The following is a 19,190-nucleotide window of genomic DNA, read 5'->3' as shown; positions in this document are numbered from 1 at the left end:
TATTATTCACTACCAGAGAATGTAATATAGGGGAAAACGCCCAGTGTACACCACATTCAAGAAGCAGGGATACAGGGGAGTAAGTAGGGAGAAGAACAGGATTGTATTCTTTTCTCGAGTGCATGGTCTCCTAGATGTTACACATAACCTATTGTGCTAATAGAGAAAGAGGAATTTATTATGCATAGAGGTAATTTCAGGACAACTAATAGTGTTTATTACATTAGCAAAACTTTCAAAAGCAGTATAAGACAGTATTAATACGTTGGACAAACTGAGGGGTGAACATGTCCATTCTGTGGATCCCTAATGATCCCAAGAAACACTGGGCCTCAAAAAATCCAGAATGTTTCTATTTAACTGCTGTCAGCATGTGGCAATATCAGTCTGTCAGCAGCAGTAGTGGCCACCACAATGGTTTTACACTATTTTGGTCTACCATTTCAGGTTTGAGCTGATCTAGCACCCAAACACCTCCCCCACCTTGTCCATTTTCTCACACATGCGGAAGACAGAATGTATAATTTAAAACAGAATCATATTACCCCTTTAAAGGATGATGAAATGTAGGTATGTGTTTAAAGGTGCTCACCTCTGCAATCTCTGGAGTTGACTCTGCTTTGCTGACATAGCTAAGAACATGAGACCAGTTCTGGAGATATACACTAACCTGTGGTGAAATTGGGACAATCAGACAAGAAGCACAGGCAGTAAAAAGTTGTTAGCAATAAAATGTGCACAAAAACAGATTCAAGAGTTATTCAACACAATGTGGGGTTTGAAACTTTAAAAGAGGCTGTTTACCTTAAGACAATCCCACACCATTCAAAAATACCCGAGTGGCAAATCTCACTGTTATCCCTTTGGGATGCCCACCATTACCTAACTACAGCTAATGCTCAAAGCCGGTTGACAAGAACATGAGAATAGATCTTTCCATGCTGAAGAAGACTGCTCTGGATTGGGATATTAAAGCATGTAGAGGACAAAAGGGGTATGTGATACATCTATAGACAGGAGACCATCCAACCAGGTGCCACATGTAATACACACCTCCCATGCAAGCTGGTTCCTCGGCCCAAAATAGTATTTGCTGTCTGAGCAGTATCTTTAATAAACTAAACATTTGGCGTATCAAAGGCAGATTACTGATATGCTTTACTGGAGAGGTACTTGGTATAAGTAAAAGGATTCTTGCAAGGTGTACAACCACTTAAAACTAGGGATGTGCAGGCTCGGATAGGTTCGAGTTTGCACGTGGAGTTCGGATTTTTCCCTCCAAAAAAACGGAACTCAGAACGAGGCAAAACGTCATCTTACATGGACGAACATCATCATTCCTGGACAAAAGACCAGGAATGATGATGTTCGTCCATGTAAGATGACGTTTTGCCTCGTTCTGAGTTCCGTTTTTTTGGAGGGAAAAATCCGAACTCCACGTGCAAACTCGAACCTATCCGAGCCTGCACATCCCTACTTAAAACCCACAATTTTATTCACTAGGCAATGTAGTCACAGGTGCAGTGTTTATAGGCTTAAGAGTAGAGTATTATTAACGCTCTCAGCCTGAGACATTAAAACACAATTAAAAGGGATGTGCAGGACATGCAATGAGTGTGATGTCATAGTTTCACCTTGATGACGTTCAAGCACATGTTTATGACATGCTTAGCACTGGTACAGTAGTCACGGGCTCTGGAGTAGCATTTCAGGGCATTGCTCAGGTCTCCACAATCCAGATAATGATCCCCCAAATCATCATGACCCCTCCTGTAGATACAAGATCATTATAATAAGTCAAACACTATCCAATCCTAATATATGTATCTTCAGAAAATTTATTTTTTCCCCCTGCAATATTATACATAAACTGGCATCAGACATGCCCCCAGCAATGACTGTACTGCTTTATTGATCTTTTAATACCAGAGAAACAATAATCAAATAATACATGCTCCTATATCATTCTACATGCCTTGTCAGACTTCATTCTAACCTGATGCTTTCTTTGATAGAATTCCCTTTGTAATTCTTCAGGTCAGTGTCAAGTTTCTCCAGTTTTAGAAGTGCTTTTTTGCGAGTTGCCTCCACCCAAGCAGTATCCAGTGGTGGGGGGTCCAATGAACCTTCAGGCAAAGCATCGGGTGCGTTTTGAAGTTCCCTGGACAGAACAAAAAATGAGCTTTTTAGAGAGGAAAGCTATAAAGAGTAAGCTGGAAGAGAGAGAATGCCAACAGGAAATGTGAAGACGAAGGAAAGAAGGTTCACAGGGGTTGCAAGTAGGAAGACTGCCAAAGAGAGCGGAGAGCTGCGAGGAGGAAAAAGAGAGGTTGTTGACAGGACTTGCGATTAGGAAAGGTGAAGCTGCCAACAAACAGGTTAAAGGAGGAAGGAGAAATGCTGCTGCCCAGAAGAGAGGCTGCCGACAGAGGGTGCAAGGAGGGGGAAAAGAGCCTGCTGACGGGGACGCGAGGAGTTATGAGAGTGTGTGTGTGTGGACAGATGGTATGACGCAGAAAAGAGCATGTGTGGACAGGGTTGTGAGGACAAGGAGACAGTGTGGACAGAGGGTGAGAGGCAAAGAAAAGAGGCTGTGAACAGAGGACAAGAGGAAGAGAACAGAGACTGTAGATATGGGTGAAGAAAAGCGGATAAATGGTGGCTGATTCTGAGTCGGACACGCAAATCGTCAATGTTTTTCAACGGCGCTGAACTCGCACAGCGGATGCATCCCACGGTGTGAGTGTACAGAGTTGCAGGACTAATTAAGAAGTATAGTCTCAAATGTATTGAACCTTCCTTGGCGGTGACTGGGAGGTGGCTATTCAGTTGCACAGACGTATTGTCTTATGGGTATGTTGCAGAACTAATTACGAACTCAGATGCTTAATTTCTTACATTGGAGACCATACTATGACGGAGACTGCGCACATAGCATGGGGCTGGTGGAAGTTTCGATTATGCATCCGATGGTTGCATCTAAAGATGCACCAAGTGGGATTGTAGCGTCTAAAGATGCCCAAAAAGAGTGTCTAACTTATTGCACATTCAGATGCAAGGATGTACACCAGGGTAGTATTTAGCATAAAGTCGAAGGCGCATTGCAGCAAAAAACACACATATGGAGGCCGCTGCGTCCAACTCAGAATGCTTATTTAACCACATGTAGTAATTTCATTTATTTTATTCTTATCACCTGGAGGCCTCTGACAACTTCCTATGAATCTCTTCGTAAACATCTACATTAAAAGTTCTCTGTACAAAAGACAAGGCCATTTTTAGAGCCTCGACGCGTAGCTGAGGGCATCGGTCAGCAATAAACTGTAATCTTTCAATACGCATGAGACCACTGTAGCTGGAAGCATACTGCTCGAGATCCTGCAAACACAAAAGAGGGAACACAGATGATAAGATTCAGAGTAGCCGCTCTTTAGGGGCGATTCAACTGTTTGTGTGTAACGTAGCTCCAATCTAAAGGTGCCCATCCACTAGCAGACATGAAAACGACTGCACGATTACGACATTGTAATTCTGCAGTCGTTTGTCAGTCTGTGCTGTGCCTACACTGAGCGAGCAGTCGTTCAGTGCAGGCTCATCAATCATCAGCAAACATGCTGGACCTGACGTTATGGTCAGATTGTCCAGCATGTTTGCACGATGATAGATGTCTAAATGACCAGCAGGCACACGCATCGCTGGTCGTTTTAGACATTTTTGCAAACGATGTATGAACGATCGTTATCGATCAACCGCTCAATTTAATCGGCTATTGGATGGGCATTAAGAGCCCCGGAGCTATTCAATTATTTTGCACGAACAAATGATTCACCCCCTTTATTTCCATGACGTCCCCTAAGGGATTAGCTGTGTTATGCAGTTTTCCCCATGCAGTTAAAGCACGCCCGGCACTCACGACCAGACCAGAAGCCCTACTTTATGCAGATTTCTGCTCACACCTCAGGAAGGAGCGTGACGAAATCCGCATAGAGTGCAGCCTTGGGGCTGGGTGAACAGAACAATTGAATAGCCCCAGGCTCTTTAAACAAGAGCTGCAATACACACAACAATTGAATCGTCTTCACTGCCTTTATTGAAATCTTACCTACAAGCAATGTGAAATATTCAGAGGGTCTATAAAGATTTAGACATACAGTACTTCCATGTTTTGTATGATACAAAATGTTTGTGCGTTGTATTTTAGCTTTATAGGTCAATAGTCATTTAGACAGCTATATATTAACAAAGCTATAGCCATAATGAAATTGGGAAGTAACTAATGTTAAATAGATATTCATTAATAAGGGCCAAACAATAAGCAATGTACTCAGCTCTGCCAGGACATACTTACCAGGGTCGGGTTTTCCACCACATAATTGATGTCTGGCACATTCTGCTGGTCATCCTGGGGGTCAGCATCAATCTGCATGGGTTCAACAGCACCCTGGAGAAACAACACAGTATCATTAATCCCTATACTGAAATATCATTAAATGCTCATTGTTAGGCATAATGTGAGTCCATCGGTGATTACTCAGCAAGTCAAAGCAGTTCTACAGAAGTGTTTGGGGCATACACAGGGATGGAAACAAGAACACAATAATACCAAGTTACTCAATTTGGTTAATTCAAAAGTTATGAAGTATACCAAGAAACAGTTTTTGGCATTTAGGTGAACTTGTCTAAAGTCCGTCCCTCCCTGATACCTCAGATAACAGCGTACAGATGGAAAGGCTGGTGCTCAGGCTGTAATCTCCAGATGTGGTCTCTGTGAGCAGGTCTGACCTAGTGCTGTAGGGGGTACAGTACAGATCTGTCCCTGAAGAAGATGCTGAGCTGGGGCTGGAGCTATCCCTCATCCTGTCCTGACTCTCGGCAATCTCAGACCCTGACACCAAGCTTACCTGCTGAAGGCAAACACAGCATATAAACTGTAATCCATTTCAGAGGCGCTCAAAGAGGTGGAGAAAAATATAGTGCAGCACTGTGTATATGGTGAAACATTACACTTTTTTTTTGTAATATACTACCAAAGGTAAAAAGTGAGTGAGCATTTACATTATCCAAGTGGAAATTAGTAGAAGTCCTAATTGCCACATTCAATAACGCAGTTCTGTTCATCTCCCCAACAAACTGCATTCAAATGATGTATTAAATGTAGCGCCATTAACACACAACTTAAAAACTATACGCACCTTGTGCTAATTAGGCAGTGTCACACTTAACAGGTACTGTAAGGCGGTATACTCTGCAGTGAAAAACATTAACTCAATCATTAATGCTTGGCTCCATAGGTGCATAAAAGGTATACACAGGGACCAAAAATATAGCAACCGGACACAAAGGGCCTGAGGCAGAGTTGAACATATGCATTTACTGAGCATCTTTTGGCTATAGAGAGCTGAACATAAGCGAAAAATTAGAGTTATGGTAAGAACTTACCTTTGTTTAAAATTTAAATGCTATAAAGTGAGACCACACAAACTTATTTTTCTTTTCTTTTTGCTTTATGTACTTAGTTTTTATTGTATTATGTACAATGTTTTCATAATGTAAATTTATTATGCATATAAAACTCAATAAAAAATTATTGGATAAAAAAAAAAAAAAAAGAAGTTACCTTTGCTAACTGTCTTTATTCGAAGTCCATAGGGTCCATAGGGCGACCTTGGAGTGTAGGTGGTGGATCATAGGCTCCATATGGAGACCTTGGGGATGTCCCAAAGCAGTCCTTTTAAGAGTGGGGACGCTCCTGCGCTGAGAGGAGAATCCGGCACCCAAAGGAAGCATCCTGAAAGGCTAAGATATCAAAGGCATAGAACCTCAGAAAGGTCTGGACAGAAGACCACGAGGTCGCCTTACAAAGCTAAAACAGCCGAGGCGCCACGGCAAGCTGCCCATTAGGGACCCACAGACCAAGTAGAATGAGCAGTAACAGTAGCCGATACAGGAAGGCCTGCCTGCATGGAAGCCTGTGAGATAGTCTGCGAAGCCATCTAGCCAATGTGTGTTTGTTGGTTGGCCATCCCTTCTTGTGAAATCCATACAGCACAAATAAGGAGTCTGATTTCCAAAGGGAACTTGTACGGTCCACATCCAAGGAGGCCTCACCTGCCGAGAGGTCTGGTGATTGAAAGGCTGGGACTACAATTTCCTCATTAATGTGGAAACTAGTAACAACTTTTGGAAGGAACCCAGGGCGAGTCCGAAGTACTGCCCTGTCCTGGTGGAAAATTAGAAATGGGGAGCAACAGGAGAGCACCCCTAAATCAGACACTATTCTGGCTGATGCTATAGCCAGAAGAAAGAGAGTCTACGCTGTTAACCACTTGAGTTTCACAGAATCCAGGGGTTGAAATGGAGGACCTTGGAGGGTCCGAAGAACTATTGACAAATCCCAAGGAGCCACTGGAGAGACAAAGGGAGGTTGAATCCGGAGGACACCCTGGAGGAAGGTGTGGATATCCGGTAGTGGAGCAAGTCTACGCTGGAACCAAATGGACAGCGCACAGCCATGCACTTTCAGTGAGGCCAGGCGGAGTCGTAGGTCCAATCCAGCTTGAAGAAAGGCGAGGACTCTGGAAATAATAAACACCTAGGGGTCGTAGCTTTTGATACGACAACATTGGAAATATGTATGCCAAACTCTGTGGTAGATCCGAGCAGAGGCTGGCTTACGCGCTCTGAGCATAGTTTTAACTACAGCACTAGAGAAACCTTTGGACCTCAGGAGGGATGTCTCAAGAGCCACGCCGTCAAAGACAGACGACCCAGGTCCGGTTAAAGGAAAGGACCTTGAGACAATAGGTCTGGTCGTTGAGGCAACAGGAACGGAGTGTCGTTGGAGAGACTCCGAAGATCTGAGTACCAGTGACGTCTGGGCCAAGCTGGAGTCACCAGCAGGACAGTGCTTGTTTGAACTTCCGAAGAATTCGAGGAAGAAGGGGGACTGGAGAGAATAGGTATGCAAACTGGAAGGTCACTTCACTGGTGCGTCTACTAAGGTTGCCTCGGCATCTCATGTGCTGGACCCTGTACACTGACAGTTTGTGATTGTGTCAAGAGGCCATGAGGTCCACCTCTGAGAGGCCCCATCTGTTCACTAGGAGTTGAAACACATCTTGGTGAAGCACGTCGTGACGGCTGAGGAAGTCTGCTTCCCAATTGAGAACTCCCAGAATGAACACTGCAGAGATGACCCATAGGTGACCCTTGGCCCATGTCAGAATGCGTGACACTTCTGTCATTGCTGCCCGACTTCGAGTGCCTTCTTGATGGTTAATGTAAGCCACTTTTGTGGCATTGTCGGACTGAACCTGTACAGGTTTTCCGTGACGTATGTGCTGGGCCAGGTTGAAGGCCCAATATGTTGATTGGCAGGGTTGATTCGATCGATGTCCAATGGTCCTGAAAGGAGTGCGGACCAGTCACTGTGCCCCAGCCCGGGAGACTGGCGTCCGTTGTTAGGATTACCCAGTCCGGGATCCAAAAGGGGCGACCCTTGGTTAGATGAGATGTCTGTGGCAACTAAGATAGAGACAGACGCACCTCTAGAGAGCACCATCGTCTGAACTTTGATCCGTTGGCGGTAACCCGTTCCACCTGGAGAGGATCAGCTTTTGCAAAGGCCTGGAATGGAACTGGGCATATTCCATCATGTCGAAGGTCGGACACCATTGATCCCAGAACCCGCATTGCGGAGTGGATCGACATTCGGCGACTGTGGAGGCATCTGCGGACTCGTAGTTGAAGTGTGGAGATCTTGTCTGATGTCAGAAAGATTCTCTGATCCAGGAGAATCCAGCAGGGCTCCCAGATGAATCATTCTCTGTGAGGGATTCAGGGAGGACTTTTTCCAGACTTTGATAAACCATCTGTGCTTGCGCAGGAAAGCAATGGTTAACTACAGACGGCGGTGAAGAACTTCTGGGGACCCTGCTAGGAGAAGGAGGTCGTCCAGGTATGGTAACAGTCGGACACCCTGACCACGCAGGTGTGCCGCCCTGAAAGCCATAATTTTAGCAAACACCCGTGGAGCTGTGGATAGTCCAAAAAGCAGAGCCTGAAATTGGAAGTGTTGCCGTAGTATAGCAAACCGGAGATATCGCTGATGTGAGGGTGCTATAGGTACCTGTAAGTATGTGTCCTGAATATCCAGAGATACCATAAAGTCCCCAGGCTCCATAGCTAGGATGATGGAGCGTAGGGTTAACATCCTGAACTTTGGCACCCTTAGGAATTTGTTCAAGGATCTGAGGTTGAGGATAGGCCGATGAGACCCATTCGGATCTGAACCAGAAAGAGTAGAACAATAACCAGTCCCTCACTGAGATAGTGGGACTGGCACAATTAGCCCTGCTTGCAGCAAGGACTGTATGGCTTTCTGGATTTGTAAGGCCTTGTTCAGGTCTGAATGAGGGCCTGTGTAGAAAAACTGGTAAGGAGACAGTCTGAGAACTGAGAGGGCGTACCCATTTGAGACCACTTCTCTTACCCAAGTATCTGTGGTGTTTTGACACCAGCACTGGGCGAACTGAAGAAGTCGGCCTCCCACTTTGGGATAGCCCAGAGGGAGGCCAGTCCAGTCAGGATGAGGGTTTATCTTGGGGTTTTGAAGCAGGGCGTCTGGTGTTCCAGGTCTGCTTGATCCTGGGTTTGGCGGCTCTAGTGGAAGCCAACTGCCTAGGAAAGGACTGACCTTTAAGCTTTCCGAGGCCTAGTAGAAGTAGTTACAATCTTGTCAAGGTCTGTGCTCAACAAGATCTCCACATTGTAGGGTAACCCTTCTCGGCCTTTCTTGGAAACCACATCAGCCTTCCATGAGCGTAGCCACAGGGTACGGTGGGCAGACACAGCCGCAGCTGAGACTCTGGAGGGTAGGAGACTGGCATCTAATGTCACATCTCCAAAATAGGAAGCTGCATCACGAATGTGAGCAACAAAAGACATCTGATCCCTAGAAGCATCTGAGGGGAAAGAGTCTTCAAGTGCGTCAGCCCAGCTCTCTATAGCTTTAGCCACCCATGCAATAGTCAAGGTTGGACGGGCAACAGTCCCTGAAAGAGTATATTGATTTCAGGCAAGCTTCTACTTTCCTATCCGTTGGATCCTTCATGGAAGTAACTGTATGAATAGGCAATGTAGCGCTTTTAATTAAACACGTAACATGTGAATCCACCGCAGGGGATGTTTCCCATTTTGCATAATGAGCCACAGGAAAAGAGTAACATGAGGTCAGTATGAACCTCTTACCAGGCGACTGCCAGGCTGCAGCCATGGGTTCAGCTAGATCAGTGGTGTCAAACTCGGGCCCACCAGCTGCAGTGGAACTACACATCCCAGCATGCAGTGCCACAGTTTTGCTATTAGGACATGCTAAAAGTGTGGCAGGGCATGCTGGGAAATGTAGTCCCACAAAAGCTGAAGGGCCCGAGTTTGACACCACTGAGCTAGATGATCCGATAGAAGGAATTCTGCTGAAGCCACTTTTTGTCGTTTAAACAGAGGGTGCTTGGATTTATGGGTTGGCTCATCATCTGCTATTAATAAGATGGATCTGACAGCTCGTACCAAGGCAGGAATATAAATTTTTGACCGACTCTCATCCTCCTCCAGAGGGGAGTCAGGGTTAGAGAGAGCAGCAACTACTGCCTCCTCAGATGATACTCAGAATCTGAGAGTTGCGTGGAATGTAACAATACCACAGTACGCTTAGAGGGCTTACTGGTTAAGGGTTTCTCACCTTGCAACATGGTTTGAAAGGAATTAGATGTAGCCATTAGACTCTGCACAGAGTTAGAGATTACGTCTACCCATGGTGAGGGCACAGGAGGTACCTGTATCGCCTAAACCAGTTGTGGCAACCCCAAAGGGGGAATTACAGCCGGACCGCCAGGCGGTCCGCAATAGTGGCCAGAACCTGAGAAAATTAAGGTCAGGGGGACTCTTGTACAGGCGCTGGGTTGTCTGATGGGCCTGGCCCATCTTGTAACAAATGCTCCTCACTTAGGGGTCTATTTACTAAGCAGTGTTAGGAGACAGAGTGAAAAGTGATAAGTTGCCAACCAATCAGCTCCCAACTGTCATTTTTCAAACACAGCCTGTGAGATGACAGTTGGGAGCTGATTGGCTGGCACCTTATCACTTTTCATTCCGTCTCCTAACACTGCTTAGTAAATAGACCCCTCAAGTCTGCAGCACATAACTTGCATGATAGCAGTATGGGTGCAGATGCCTGTTTGTTACTCTAGCCTTTGCTAGCTGCCGAGTAATATGACACACAATATGGCACTGGGTATAATGCAACCCTAAGCTGAGGGGAGGGGCCGCTTTAACGGGGAAACTGACCTCCCCTTGCCGATTATTTACTCACCGGGATGCTAGTTCCTGTACCATGTGTACCCTGGTGGTCTAGTGAATCGTGGTGGCTGGAGCCTGCGTCCACACTCGGCACCTCCGGTCTGTCCCCTGAGACCGGAGGTATGACTGCTAACACGCGGGTCACCGCACCTTACCTGTCCGGCTGCAGTCTGGGTCCTTCTACGGGGCCTTGGCTAGCCCTGACCCTGGGATGCCCGCCGAGATCCCCAGTTCTGTACTGGCGTTGCAGCACCGGAGGGGTGACAGAGCGGCAGCGCAAAAGTCCCACGGACTGTCTGCTGCTGCGCGCTCTAAGTATAAAAGTAAAATAAAGAAATCATAAAAATAAAAAAGCTTAAGGGCTGTCTAAGGAGCCCCCCGTGTAATGGTGACCCGACTCGGGCCAGGCACCAACGAAACTGAGGTGCCTCTGGCTTGTGGGCGCGGCATAGGGAGAGTGGACCGGTGTATCCTGGGAGCTGAAAGCTTTTAACTGCATGGTGCCCGGATTCCAGATCCACCACCTACACTCCAAGGTCTCCCTGTGGAGCCTATGGACCCTGAAGAAGAAATATGGCTGTTGGAGGTGTATCTTTTGCCCCTGGCAGGTGCAAGCGCACACGGATGATCAGGACTAGTAGTAAACCAGGCGCACAAGAGATGCATACAGATGAATACACACATTTTGTATGTGCATGCTTCTTTTGATAAAACCACATCCAATCTGCTTCCAAATCTGTTCCAGGCCCAAAGAGCTGCTGTACAATTGGTATTGGCATAAAGGTAACATTGGGACTCAACCTAAGCTACCTTTTTCATATATAAATACATAGAATTCCGTGTAATCTCATCATTGTAACCTATACAATAGTATATACACCTAGAGACATGGGTCAATAGGATGACGATGGAGGCACACAAGGTTGGTCAGGGCTGAAACCATCAATAAGCAATGCTGTACATGACAGTGACAATATATCTGCTCTGTGCTATAGATAATGTTATTACATAGCAAGCTGGAATAAAGTACATCATGTGCCATTAAGGCTTTAACAATTTAATACCGTCTCAGTACATGGCCATGTGTGCAGACCATAGATCGCACATATTAATCTACTATGCATCAGCTTCTGGTGTTTGTGTTTTTACTAATTTGTAAAAACCGGCCAAGCTGCACATGCTTTATTTAATCTTATGCGCTTATCTCTGTGAAAATAGCCACAAAGCTAGCTTTGTGATAGGAGGTACTGGCCATTCTAACCATACACAGGCTGGGCACACTCACACCCTTTGACCTGCATCCACTTAATGCTAGGTACACACTAGATGACTTGCAAACGATGCAATGTTGTCAACGATTTCCCTTGAACTCCCGGGCAAACTATATTGTGCATACACGCTGTGCAATCTAATGGTGGGTACACACTGACAGATACATTGGCCGATCAATTGATCGGCCAATATATCTGCTGCGCGTCGGCCAATGTGTACCCGCGATATGTCGATGAACGTCGTCGTTCACTGACATATCGCATTGGCTGTGCTGTAGAGTTGATGGACAGATATGTCTACAGACACATCTGTCCATCGGCAGCTGTGTACGGGAGGTCGGCCGACTGCCTGTACACACACAGCGGCAGCCACGAGGAGGGGAACGGGACACGCCCCCCTGCCCCACCCACCAGGTCCTGCCCACCAGGACCCGAGGGCACAAGCAGATGGCCGTTCAGTGTGTATGAACGACCATCATCTGCAGATATAGCGGTCAGGTGTGTACCCACGTTAACAAAACGACCAAACAATATATCGTGCATCGTTTGGTGGTTAGATCGTTAACTATATAATGTAACCATACTGCCTGATCATTCGGTAGTGCACAATCTGCGGGGAATCATTGACAAGATTGACGGATCTTCCTGGATAACTAAAATATCTGACTGATGACGCAGCGGGAGAGTGCATAGTGCGTACACACTTGACGATTTGAACAGTTTATAGTTCTGATGCGTCGGAATCGGCCAAATTGTTCAAAATATCATCTAGTGGTGTGTGTAAGAGTCTTAACACTTTGTGGGAAAAGGTATTTATATGAGATTAAGGGGATGGAAAGAGAGCATTTATTAGGCTGTTCCCTGAGGGAGCCACAAACCTCTCTATGTTCCCCTAAGAGGACTCTTTATCACAGAGGCTCAGAATGTGATGGTAAAGTTATAAAGTTGTCCAAACTTTCTGTCTGAGACAGGCATGCACTTTATATGTACACAAATATAATGTGATAGAAATACTGACAAACAGAAAAGGAAGCAGGTTTCACTTTCATGAACAATTTGAGCCATATAAAAATTAAATAAACAATAAATATGGATTCTGCGCTTCTACATAAATATAGACTGCAATATGGCAGAGAATGAAAAGGTCAAAAACTCGATTTTAAACAATGTACATTTAATGACAAGTAGAATTAAACTAAAAAAATATCAGGACATCCATACTTATAAATAAGGACTTGTAGTAGCCTTATCTCTAGCACCTGCTGCAAATGTCACAACTGGATAGCTTTGTGTGGATAATAATGACTGAGTCTCATCGGGCGGAATTCAATTGATTCCGGCCCCTATCACGCCCGACGTAGCTATTCAATCCCTGCTCCTGTCGGGCACAATCAGCTGACAGCGCTACATTTCAGCTCGCAGCCCCAGGAGGGTGAGAGCTGAAATGTGCGAAAAGTGACATGTTTGGGCGCCCAAACATCACTTTTCGCGATCGCGCCCAGCACTTTGGTTTGGTTTCGCTGCTTTACGCGGCTAAACCCGACCACTTTGGGCACGATCAGCACGAAAATCTAGAACAATTGCATAGCAGCCCGCGAACTCCTGTCACTTTAGACGGGAGATGCGGGCCGCGAAAACAATTGAATTCCGCCCATTGAATGGTCTCTGTGTGAAAGTAGATAGTCAGCTTTTGGCACCTTGGTTTAGGAAAAAAAAACAAAAACTTGTGTCACTTGCAGCTGAAAATCCTGCTAAGGATATATCTATGCTGTTTCCAGGGAATTGGTATGAAATACCGCCGGCCGGTTCGATTCCCGTCAGCGGCAGCCCGACAGCAGCAGAGTAAGACGCAGCGGAAGCCCGACAGCGCTGGAAATCCCGATAGTGGATAGGTAAGTATTTACTAACCTAACCTAACCCCCCTAACCCTAAGCCTCCTTAGGGGTGCCTAACCCTAACTTCCCCCCCAAGTGCCTAACCCTAATCCCCCCTCTAAGTGCCTAACCCTAACCACCCCCTTCCCCGCTGCCTAAACCTAAGTCCCCCGGGGGGGTGCCTAACCCTAAGTCCCACCCGGGGGTGCCTAACCCTAACCCTCCCTCCCCCTGGCCTAATCCTAACCCTCCCGGGGGGGGTGCCTAACCCTAAGTCCCCCCCGGGAGCCCTAAACCTAACCCTCCCCCCCGCGGCTGTCCGCTCGCGGCGCCCGGCATCCCTACGATCGGGGCAATGCGGGCATCTACATCTAGACGCCCGGCATTTCACCCTTGCCGGGAAATGGCAGTCGGGAAGCCGGCTGCCGGTATTTAGGCAGTCGGTTTCCCGATTGCCTCCCGTTTCCAGGGTAGTATCAGATATGCCACTGTGTGTGGTGAGTCAGCCGCTGTTATTGTCTTACTTGGATCTGCATGAGGTCCCAGCACTCCTGCTGCACGTTACGGCTGCTGCGTGCGAACAGTCCTGCAGTCTAGCAATCGAGGTAGATGTATATATAAACAAACTGCACAGCAAGCTTAGGTTTAGCCTTTGCCTTTACCAGCCATCAACGTGATAAATGCAAAGATACATTGGGTGTCAAATATATTCAGGTCTATGAAACTTTAGCTGCTGAGACAAGTTATGAATCACGAAGAACAATGACAAAAAAGAAGCAGAAACAATGAGCATCTAATTTAAACTAATAAATTATAATAACCAGCAAATAAATGTTTCCTTACATAACAATGAAATTAAATCATAAAGAGCTCTCAGTAATATATCACATATAGTTATAAACATACAAATTATATATATATATATATATATATATTATATTATTACATTCACTGACAGACTACACACGTACACACAATGACAAAGACTGCACACTGACACACACACACAATGACAAAGACTGCACACTGACACACATACACACTCACTGACAGACTACACACAATGACAAAGACCACACACTGACACACATACACACTCATTGACACACACTGACAAAGACTACACACTAACACACATACACACACACTGACAAAGACCCCACCCCCTCCCCCTCCCTCCTCGCCGGCAACCCTCGCACGTGATAGACACACCTGCGGATCCGGGGGAGAGCGTCGGGAATACAGTCGGTGAGACCCCCCACGTGATAGTCACACTTGCTGCTGCGGGGGACAGCGTCGGAAATACAGTCAGTAAGACACCCGGCGGCAGCTCAGCTTCTCAGAATGCTCCATGGTAACTGCCTGAGCCTGGGAAGGGCTGTGAGCTGCAGCTCCCCTACATTCAGTCAGCCCACCTACTAGTATAATAGCAGGGACATTTACCTGAACTCCGGTGCTCCCTCTCTTTACAAAAAAAAAAATATATATATTATTTAGTAGCGCGGCGGCGACCAGGGGGGGTTTCTAGGTACTCAGAAACCCCCCCTGCGTGCGCGTATGTGGGGTATATTCTCTGACATGTTTCGCCACCACGGAGGCTTTTTCAAATGTTTAATTTAAAGTATGGAGTGATAGTTAGGACTTAGAAGTAACCTTTTCATTCTTTCCACCATACACATTTCCAGCTGAACCTGCAACTCCATAAAATGAATTGCAGACAGACCCAAATCTGAGTATGTGAGCAGGTATGGGTAACACTCATGCAAACAGAAATGGATGGGGTGGATTTTTTGCGGATCTGTAAATAACCTTTGTGCATGCATATGCTTGATTATAAAAGACACATACTTTAATAATAGACGCAAAATGCACTTTCTTCTACAGTATGTACACTCAGAGATATGTGAGCCTTTAGTGGCAGTCATTTCACCATTACCTTACCATAAAGCATCAAGAATAATCAATATTACACCAATAATAATGCTACTTATTGTATTACTTTCAAGCTCTAGAAGCTATGGGAATCGGTATGAAATACCGCCGGCCACATGATATAGATATAGACGCCTGTCATTTAACCCACGCCGTGATAAAGCAGTCGGGAAGCTGGCTGTCGGGATCACATCAGCCGGTTTTCCAATTGCATCCCAAGCTATGTGAAACATGTAAAACTTGCAGTCAAAGTAAAAGGATTAAACATCGTAGGAATTCAGGTTTCTAATTCCTATAAATAATAATTTCTTATAAAGAAAAATTATATTTCAATGAATGCATTTGTTAGCTACAGCAGTTACATTTTGCTACATTTTCAACAATTTTTAAAAAAAATTGCCATAAAAACTGTTAAAATGTTGCAACTGTTAGACAAGCTACTATTATACTTTGGTTATGCTACATTAGTGTACAATGGAGATCCAAAATGGACTTCCCCAGGGGGAGGCAATCGGGAAGCCGACTGCCTAAATACCGGCAGCCGGCTTCCCGACTGCCATTTCCCGGCAAGGGTGAAATGCCGGGTGTCTAGATGTAGACGCCCGCATTTCCCCGACGCCGGGAGACCGGCATACCGATCGTAGGGATGCCGGGCGCCGCGAGCGGACAGCCGCGGGGGGGAGGGTTAGGTTTAGGGCTCCCGGGGGGAACTTAGGGTTAGGCACCCCCCCCGGGAGGGTTAGGGTTAGGCTAGGGTGAGGGAGGGTTAGGCACTCCCCCGGGGGACTTAGATTTAGGCAGCGGGGAAGGGGCTGGTTAGGGTTAGGCAATTAGAGGGGGAATTAGGGTTAGGCACCCCTAAGGAGGGTTAGGGGGGTTAGGTTAGTAAATACTTACCTATCCACGATCGGGATTTCCAGCGCTGTCGGGCTTCCGCTACGTCGCACTCTGCTCCTGTCGGGCTGCCGCTGACGTGCGGCCGGCGGTGTTTCATACCAATTCCTCCCCAGGGGTGCCCACATGTAAGAGCACTGCAGGCAGCACACAAAGCCACTACCTGTAGGCCACAAAGTTAATGTGTGACGCTAGTAACAATGCATACCAAGTGGGTCTGATTATTGACATTATATATACTCAACAGCTGTTTGCAGACTTTCCAACCTGTTAAAAATGGTAACACATGAAAATGGAAGGGCCAGCATTCTGATAAGGAGCTACTGTGACACAACTAAATTGGTATATGGTTACACTAGAAATGTTTTTTTTTTTTTTTAGCAAACACGTCTGTATACATAGGTTTAACACACAAAAAAAAACATGTAAAGCTTAAAAACAAAAAAAAAACAACAACACACCAGTGGGTATCTGGCCTGAGCCATTCGCCTAGATGCATTAAATACACTGTTATAGGTGTCAGCAATCGGATGGTGAAGAAATCAGACACTTCCGTGCCCATTACTAAACTCTTTTGCATCACTGACAACACAGAACCACCAAAAGCTTTTATCAGCCACTGTAACTACACTGGTTGGAAGACATAACAGCATTTGCATCAGAAGTACAACCATATAAAATATACATATAAAAATGGTAAAGAGAAGAGTATATGTATAAGCATAAAATATATGTTATGTATTTAAAAAAAGGCCACTAATTTAATTCACAAAATGTATTAATGGCACTTTTATACATGCCAAGTTTTACTTTACATTTAATGGCCCTTTAACATATACCACCCTTAAATATCTGTCACATGATAATTGAACAACATAACTCCTGTTTAAATAAACGTCAAATGATGGTAACGTGTAAATAACTAATTAAAGTCTGCATAAAACAAGTTCTGATGTCATCATAGCAGGATTCACAAAACACGTGGAGTACAAGAGATAGCTCATGCTCTGCTGTTAATTAGCATGGCTATTAAATGTCCTCTTAGATAGGCGACAGCTAATATCTTCATCTACAGAAGGTGGTGAAGCAAATATTAGCCTGTGAGAAACACCTGCCTGTAGCAAGTAACAACACATGCTGAAAAGCATAATGATAGTAAGAATCCCCTCAGATAGGTGCATGACATCTATGAACAAATGTAGTCTACAATACTACCATACTGTGCCCTGTCTATAATAATACCATACTGTGCCCTGTCTATAATAATACCATACTGTGTGGCGGTGATTTAGGCATACTTCCGTTACAGGCAAGAAGCACCTGATTGTGTATTTGTATCTATGATTCATCTGCACTGGAAGTCATTGCTGCATAATACAGAGGTACTGCCTGCAGTACTGGGATATGAACTTTAATTTTACAAACTCCACTAGAAAAATAAACCAAATCAGAAGCCAGTTATTAAAGACAATACAAGCGCAATGTCCCTATATGCCCTTCCTTACAGCCCAGTACACATGGGCTCTGTGCATGGACTGACATTTTCACCCTCTCATTACTTCCATGTATTGGTATGTACACACCCTCATGCAACTTTGTAATACAGGATGTGTAACAGGCAACAGGGACATCCGGGTGTGATGTCAGGGATTCTATGCAGTGCTGGGGGGATACTGTGCAGCAGCTGTCAGTGAGTGATCAGGGTGTGACTACATGCTTATAGCCAGGTACAGTATATGTAGGGCGACTGTGTACACTAGGGATGGCGGCTGCTCCTCAGTCAGTGGCTGGGGACACCCGAGTCACATAATCCGCAGGTGAGGAGCCGACTCTGACCTGCAAGTTGAACACTTGTACCGGGAGCGGCATCCTTCCCTTCCCCCTCGTTCTCCGTTGCTCCGGCCCCGACCATCAAATCACTTCCGGATTACGCGCGTTGCCTTTCCGGCGAACGCCGTGACGTTTTTGCCGTCAAGGTAACGCCGCAGTAATCAGGCAGGTCACATGATGCGCTAAGTGTCGTCACACCGACGCGCACATATGACGTCGGCCTGCCACAGTGCCACCTAAACCTCTTCTTTTGCTGAATCGGTGATGTGAGCGGGTAGTGGCCGAGCTGTGGTTGGGGCTGTGTGTAGGCAAAGGTATGGGGGATGGTATGTGATTTGTGTTCGGTTACCTGTATGCCAGACTGAGCTAGGGCTAAGAGGGTCATGGTACTGAAGTGGTGTAAACGGGGCACCTTGGCAGGTGTCTTATTGCTGCTGTGGTAACAGCGAGTGGGGTGTTTTATTGCTGAGACTTGTAGTCTCACGGTGCCAGGAGAGCTGCAGGTTTCTATCTTTACCTTGTGACCTGTATGCCATGAGCTAGAGATCAGGAGGACATGGTGCTTGGAGTGGTGTAAATGGGGCATTTTGGCAGGTGTGTGTTATTGCCATGGTGAGAGTGAGTGGGGCGTCTTGTTGCTGGGCTGGTGACAGCAGGTGGGGCGTCTTGTTGCTGGGCTGGTGACAGCAGGTGGGGCGTCTTGTTGCTGGGCTGGTGACAGCAGGTGGGGCGTCTTGTTGCTGGGCTGGTGACAGCAGGTGGGGCGTCTTGTTGCTGGGCTGGTGACAGCAGGTGGGGCGTCTTGTTGCTGGGCTGGTGACAGCAGGTGGGGCGTCTTGTTGCTGGGCTGGTGACAGCAGGTGGGGCGTCTTGTTGCTGGGCTGGTGACAGCAGGTGGGGCGTCTTGTTGCTGGGCTGGTGACAGCAGGTGGGGCGTCTTGTTGCTGGGCTGGTGACAGCAGGTGGGGCGTCTTGTTGCTGGGCTGGTGACAGCAGGTGGGGCGTCTTGTTGCTGGGCTGGTGACAGCAGGTG

General features: G+C 46.3%; 2 protein-coding genes across 6 annotated transcripts in view; one reads left to right on the top strand and one right to left on the bottom strand.

Moving 5' to 3' along the window:
• GPS1 (G protein pathway suppressor 1) overlaps positions 1-18,304 on the bottom strand; it is a 34,519-nt gene extending 16,215 nt beyond the window's left edge. Inside the window, exons 1-8 of one of the 3 annotated variants that reach the window (XM_088474866.1) lie at positions 18,164-18,304; positions 15,179-15,186; positions 4,704-4,901; positions 4,349-4,441; positions 3,197-3,378; positions 1,997-2,161; positions 1,635-1,770; positions 593-670 (exon numbers count right to left, since the gene is read on the bottom strand). In XM_088474866.1, the coding sequence (XP_088330992.1) occupies positions 593-670; positions 1,635-1,770; positions 1,997-2,161; positions 3,197-3,378; positions 4,349-4,441; positions 4,704-4,901; positions 15,179-15,186; positions 18,164-18,239 (936 nt within the window). In that variant the 5' untranslated portion in view covers positions 18,240-18,304. Of the gene's footprint in view, positions 1-592; positions 671-1,634; positions 1,771-1,996; positions 2,162-3,196; positions 3,379-4,348; positions 4,442-4,703; positions 4,902-15,178; positions 15,187-18,163 lie in introns of those variants that run through there. The other 2 variants (XM_088474858.1, XM_088474849.1) reach the window with 2 other exon arrangements.
• A 23-nt stretch (positions 18,305-18,327) lies between these two features.
• The window catches only part of RFNG (RFNG O-fucosylpeptide 3-beta-N-acetylglucosaminyltransferase), a 29,033-nt gene continuing 28,170 nt past the window's right edge, over positions 18,328-19,190 (top strand). For 2 of the 3 annotated variants that reach the window (XM_088474880.1, XM_088474877.1), the window contains exon 1: positions 18,329-18,471. The gene's annotated coding sequence lies outside the window, so the exon portion shown is untranslated. Of the gene's footprint in view, positions 18,472-19,190 lie in introns of all 3 variants that reach the window. The other variant, XM_088474888.1, reaches the window with a different exon arrangement.

The sequence above is a fragment of the Taudactylus pleione genome, unplaced genomic scaffold (assembly GCF_031769625.1).
Source record: "Taudactylus pleione unplaced genomic scaffold, aTauple2 ptg000016l, whole genome shotgun sequence".
NCBI classification, from domain to species: Eukaryota; Metazoa; Chordata; class Amphibia; order Anura; family Myobatrachidae; genus Taudactylus; species Taudactylus pleione.
Note: the sequence above shows the minus strand (reverse complement) of the source record. Positions and strands in the feature narration are given on the sequence as shown.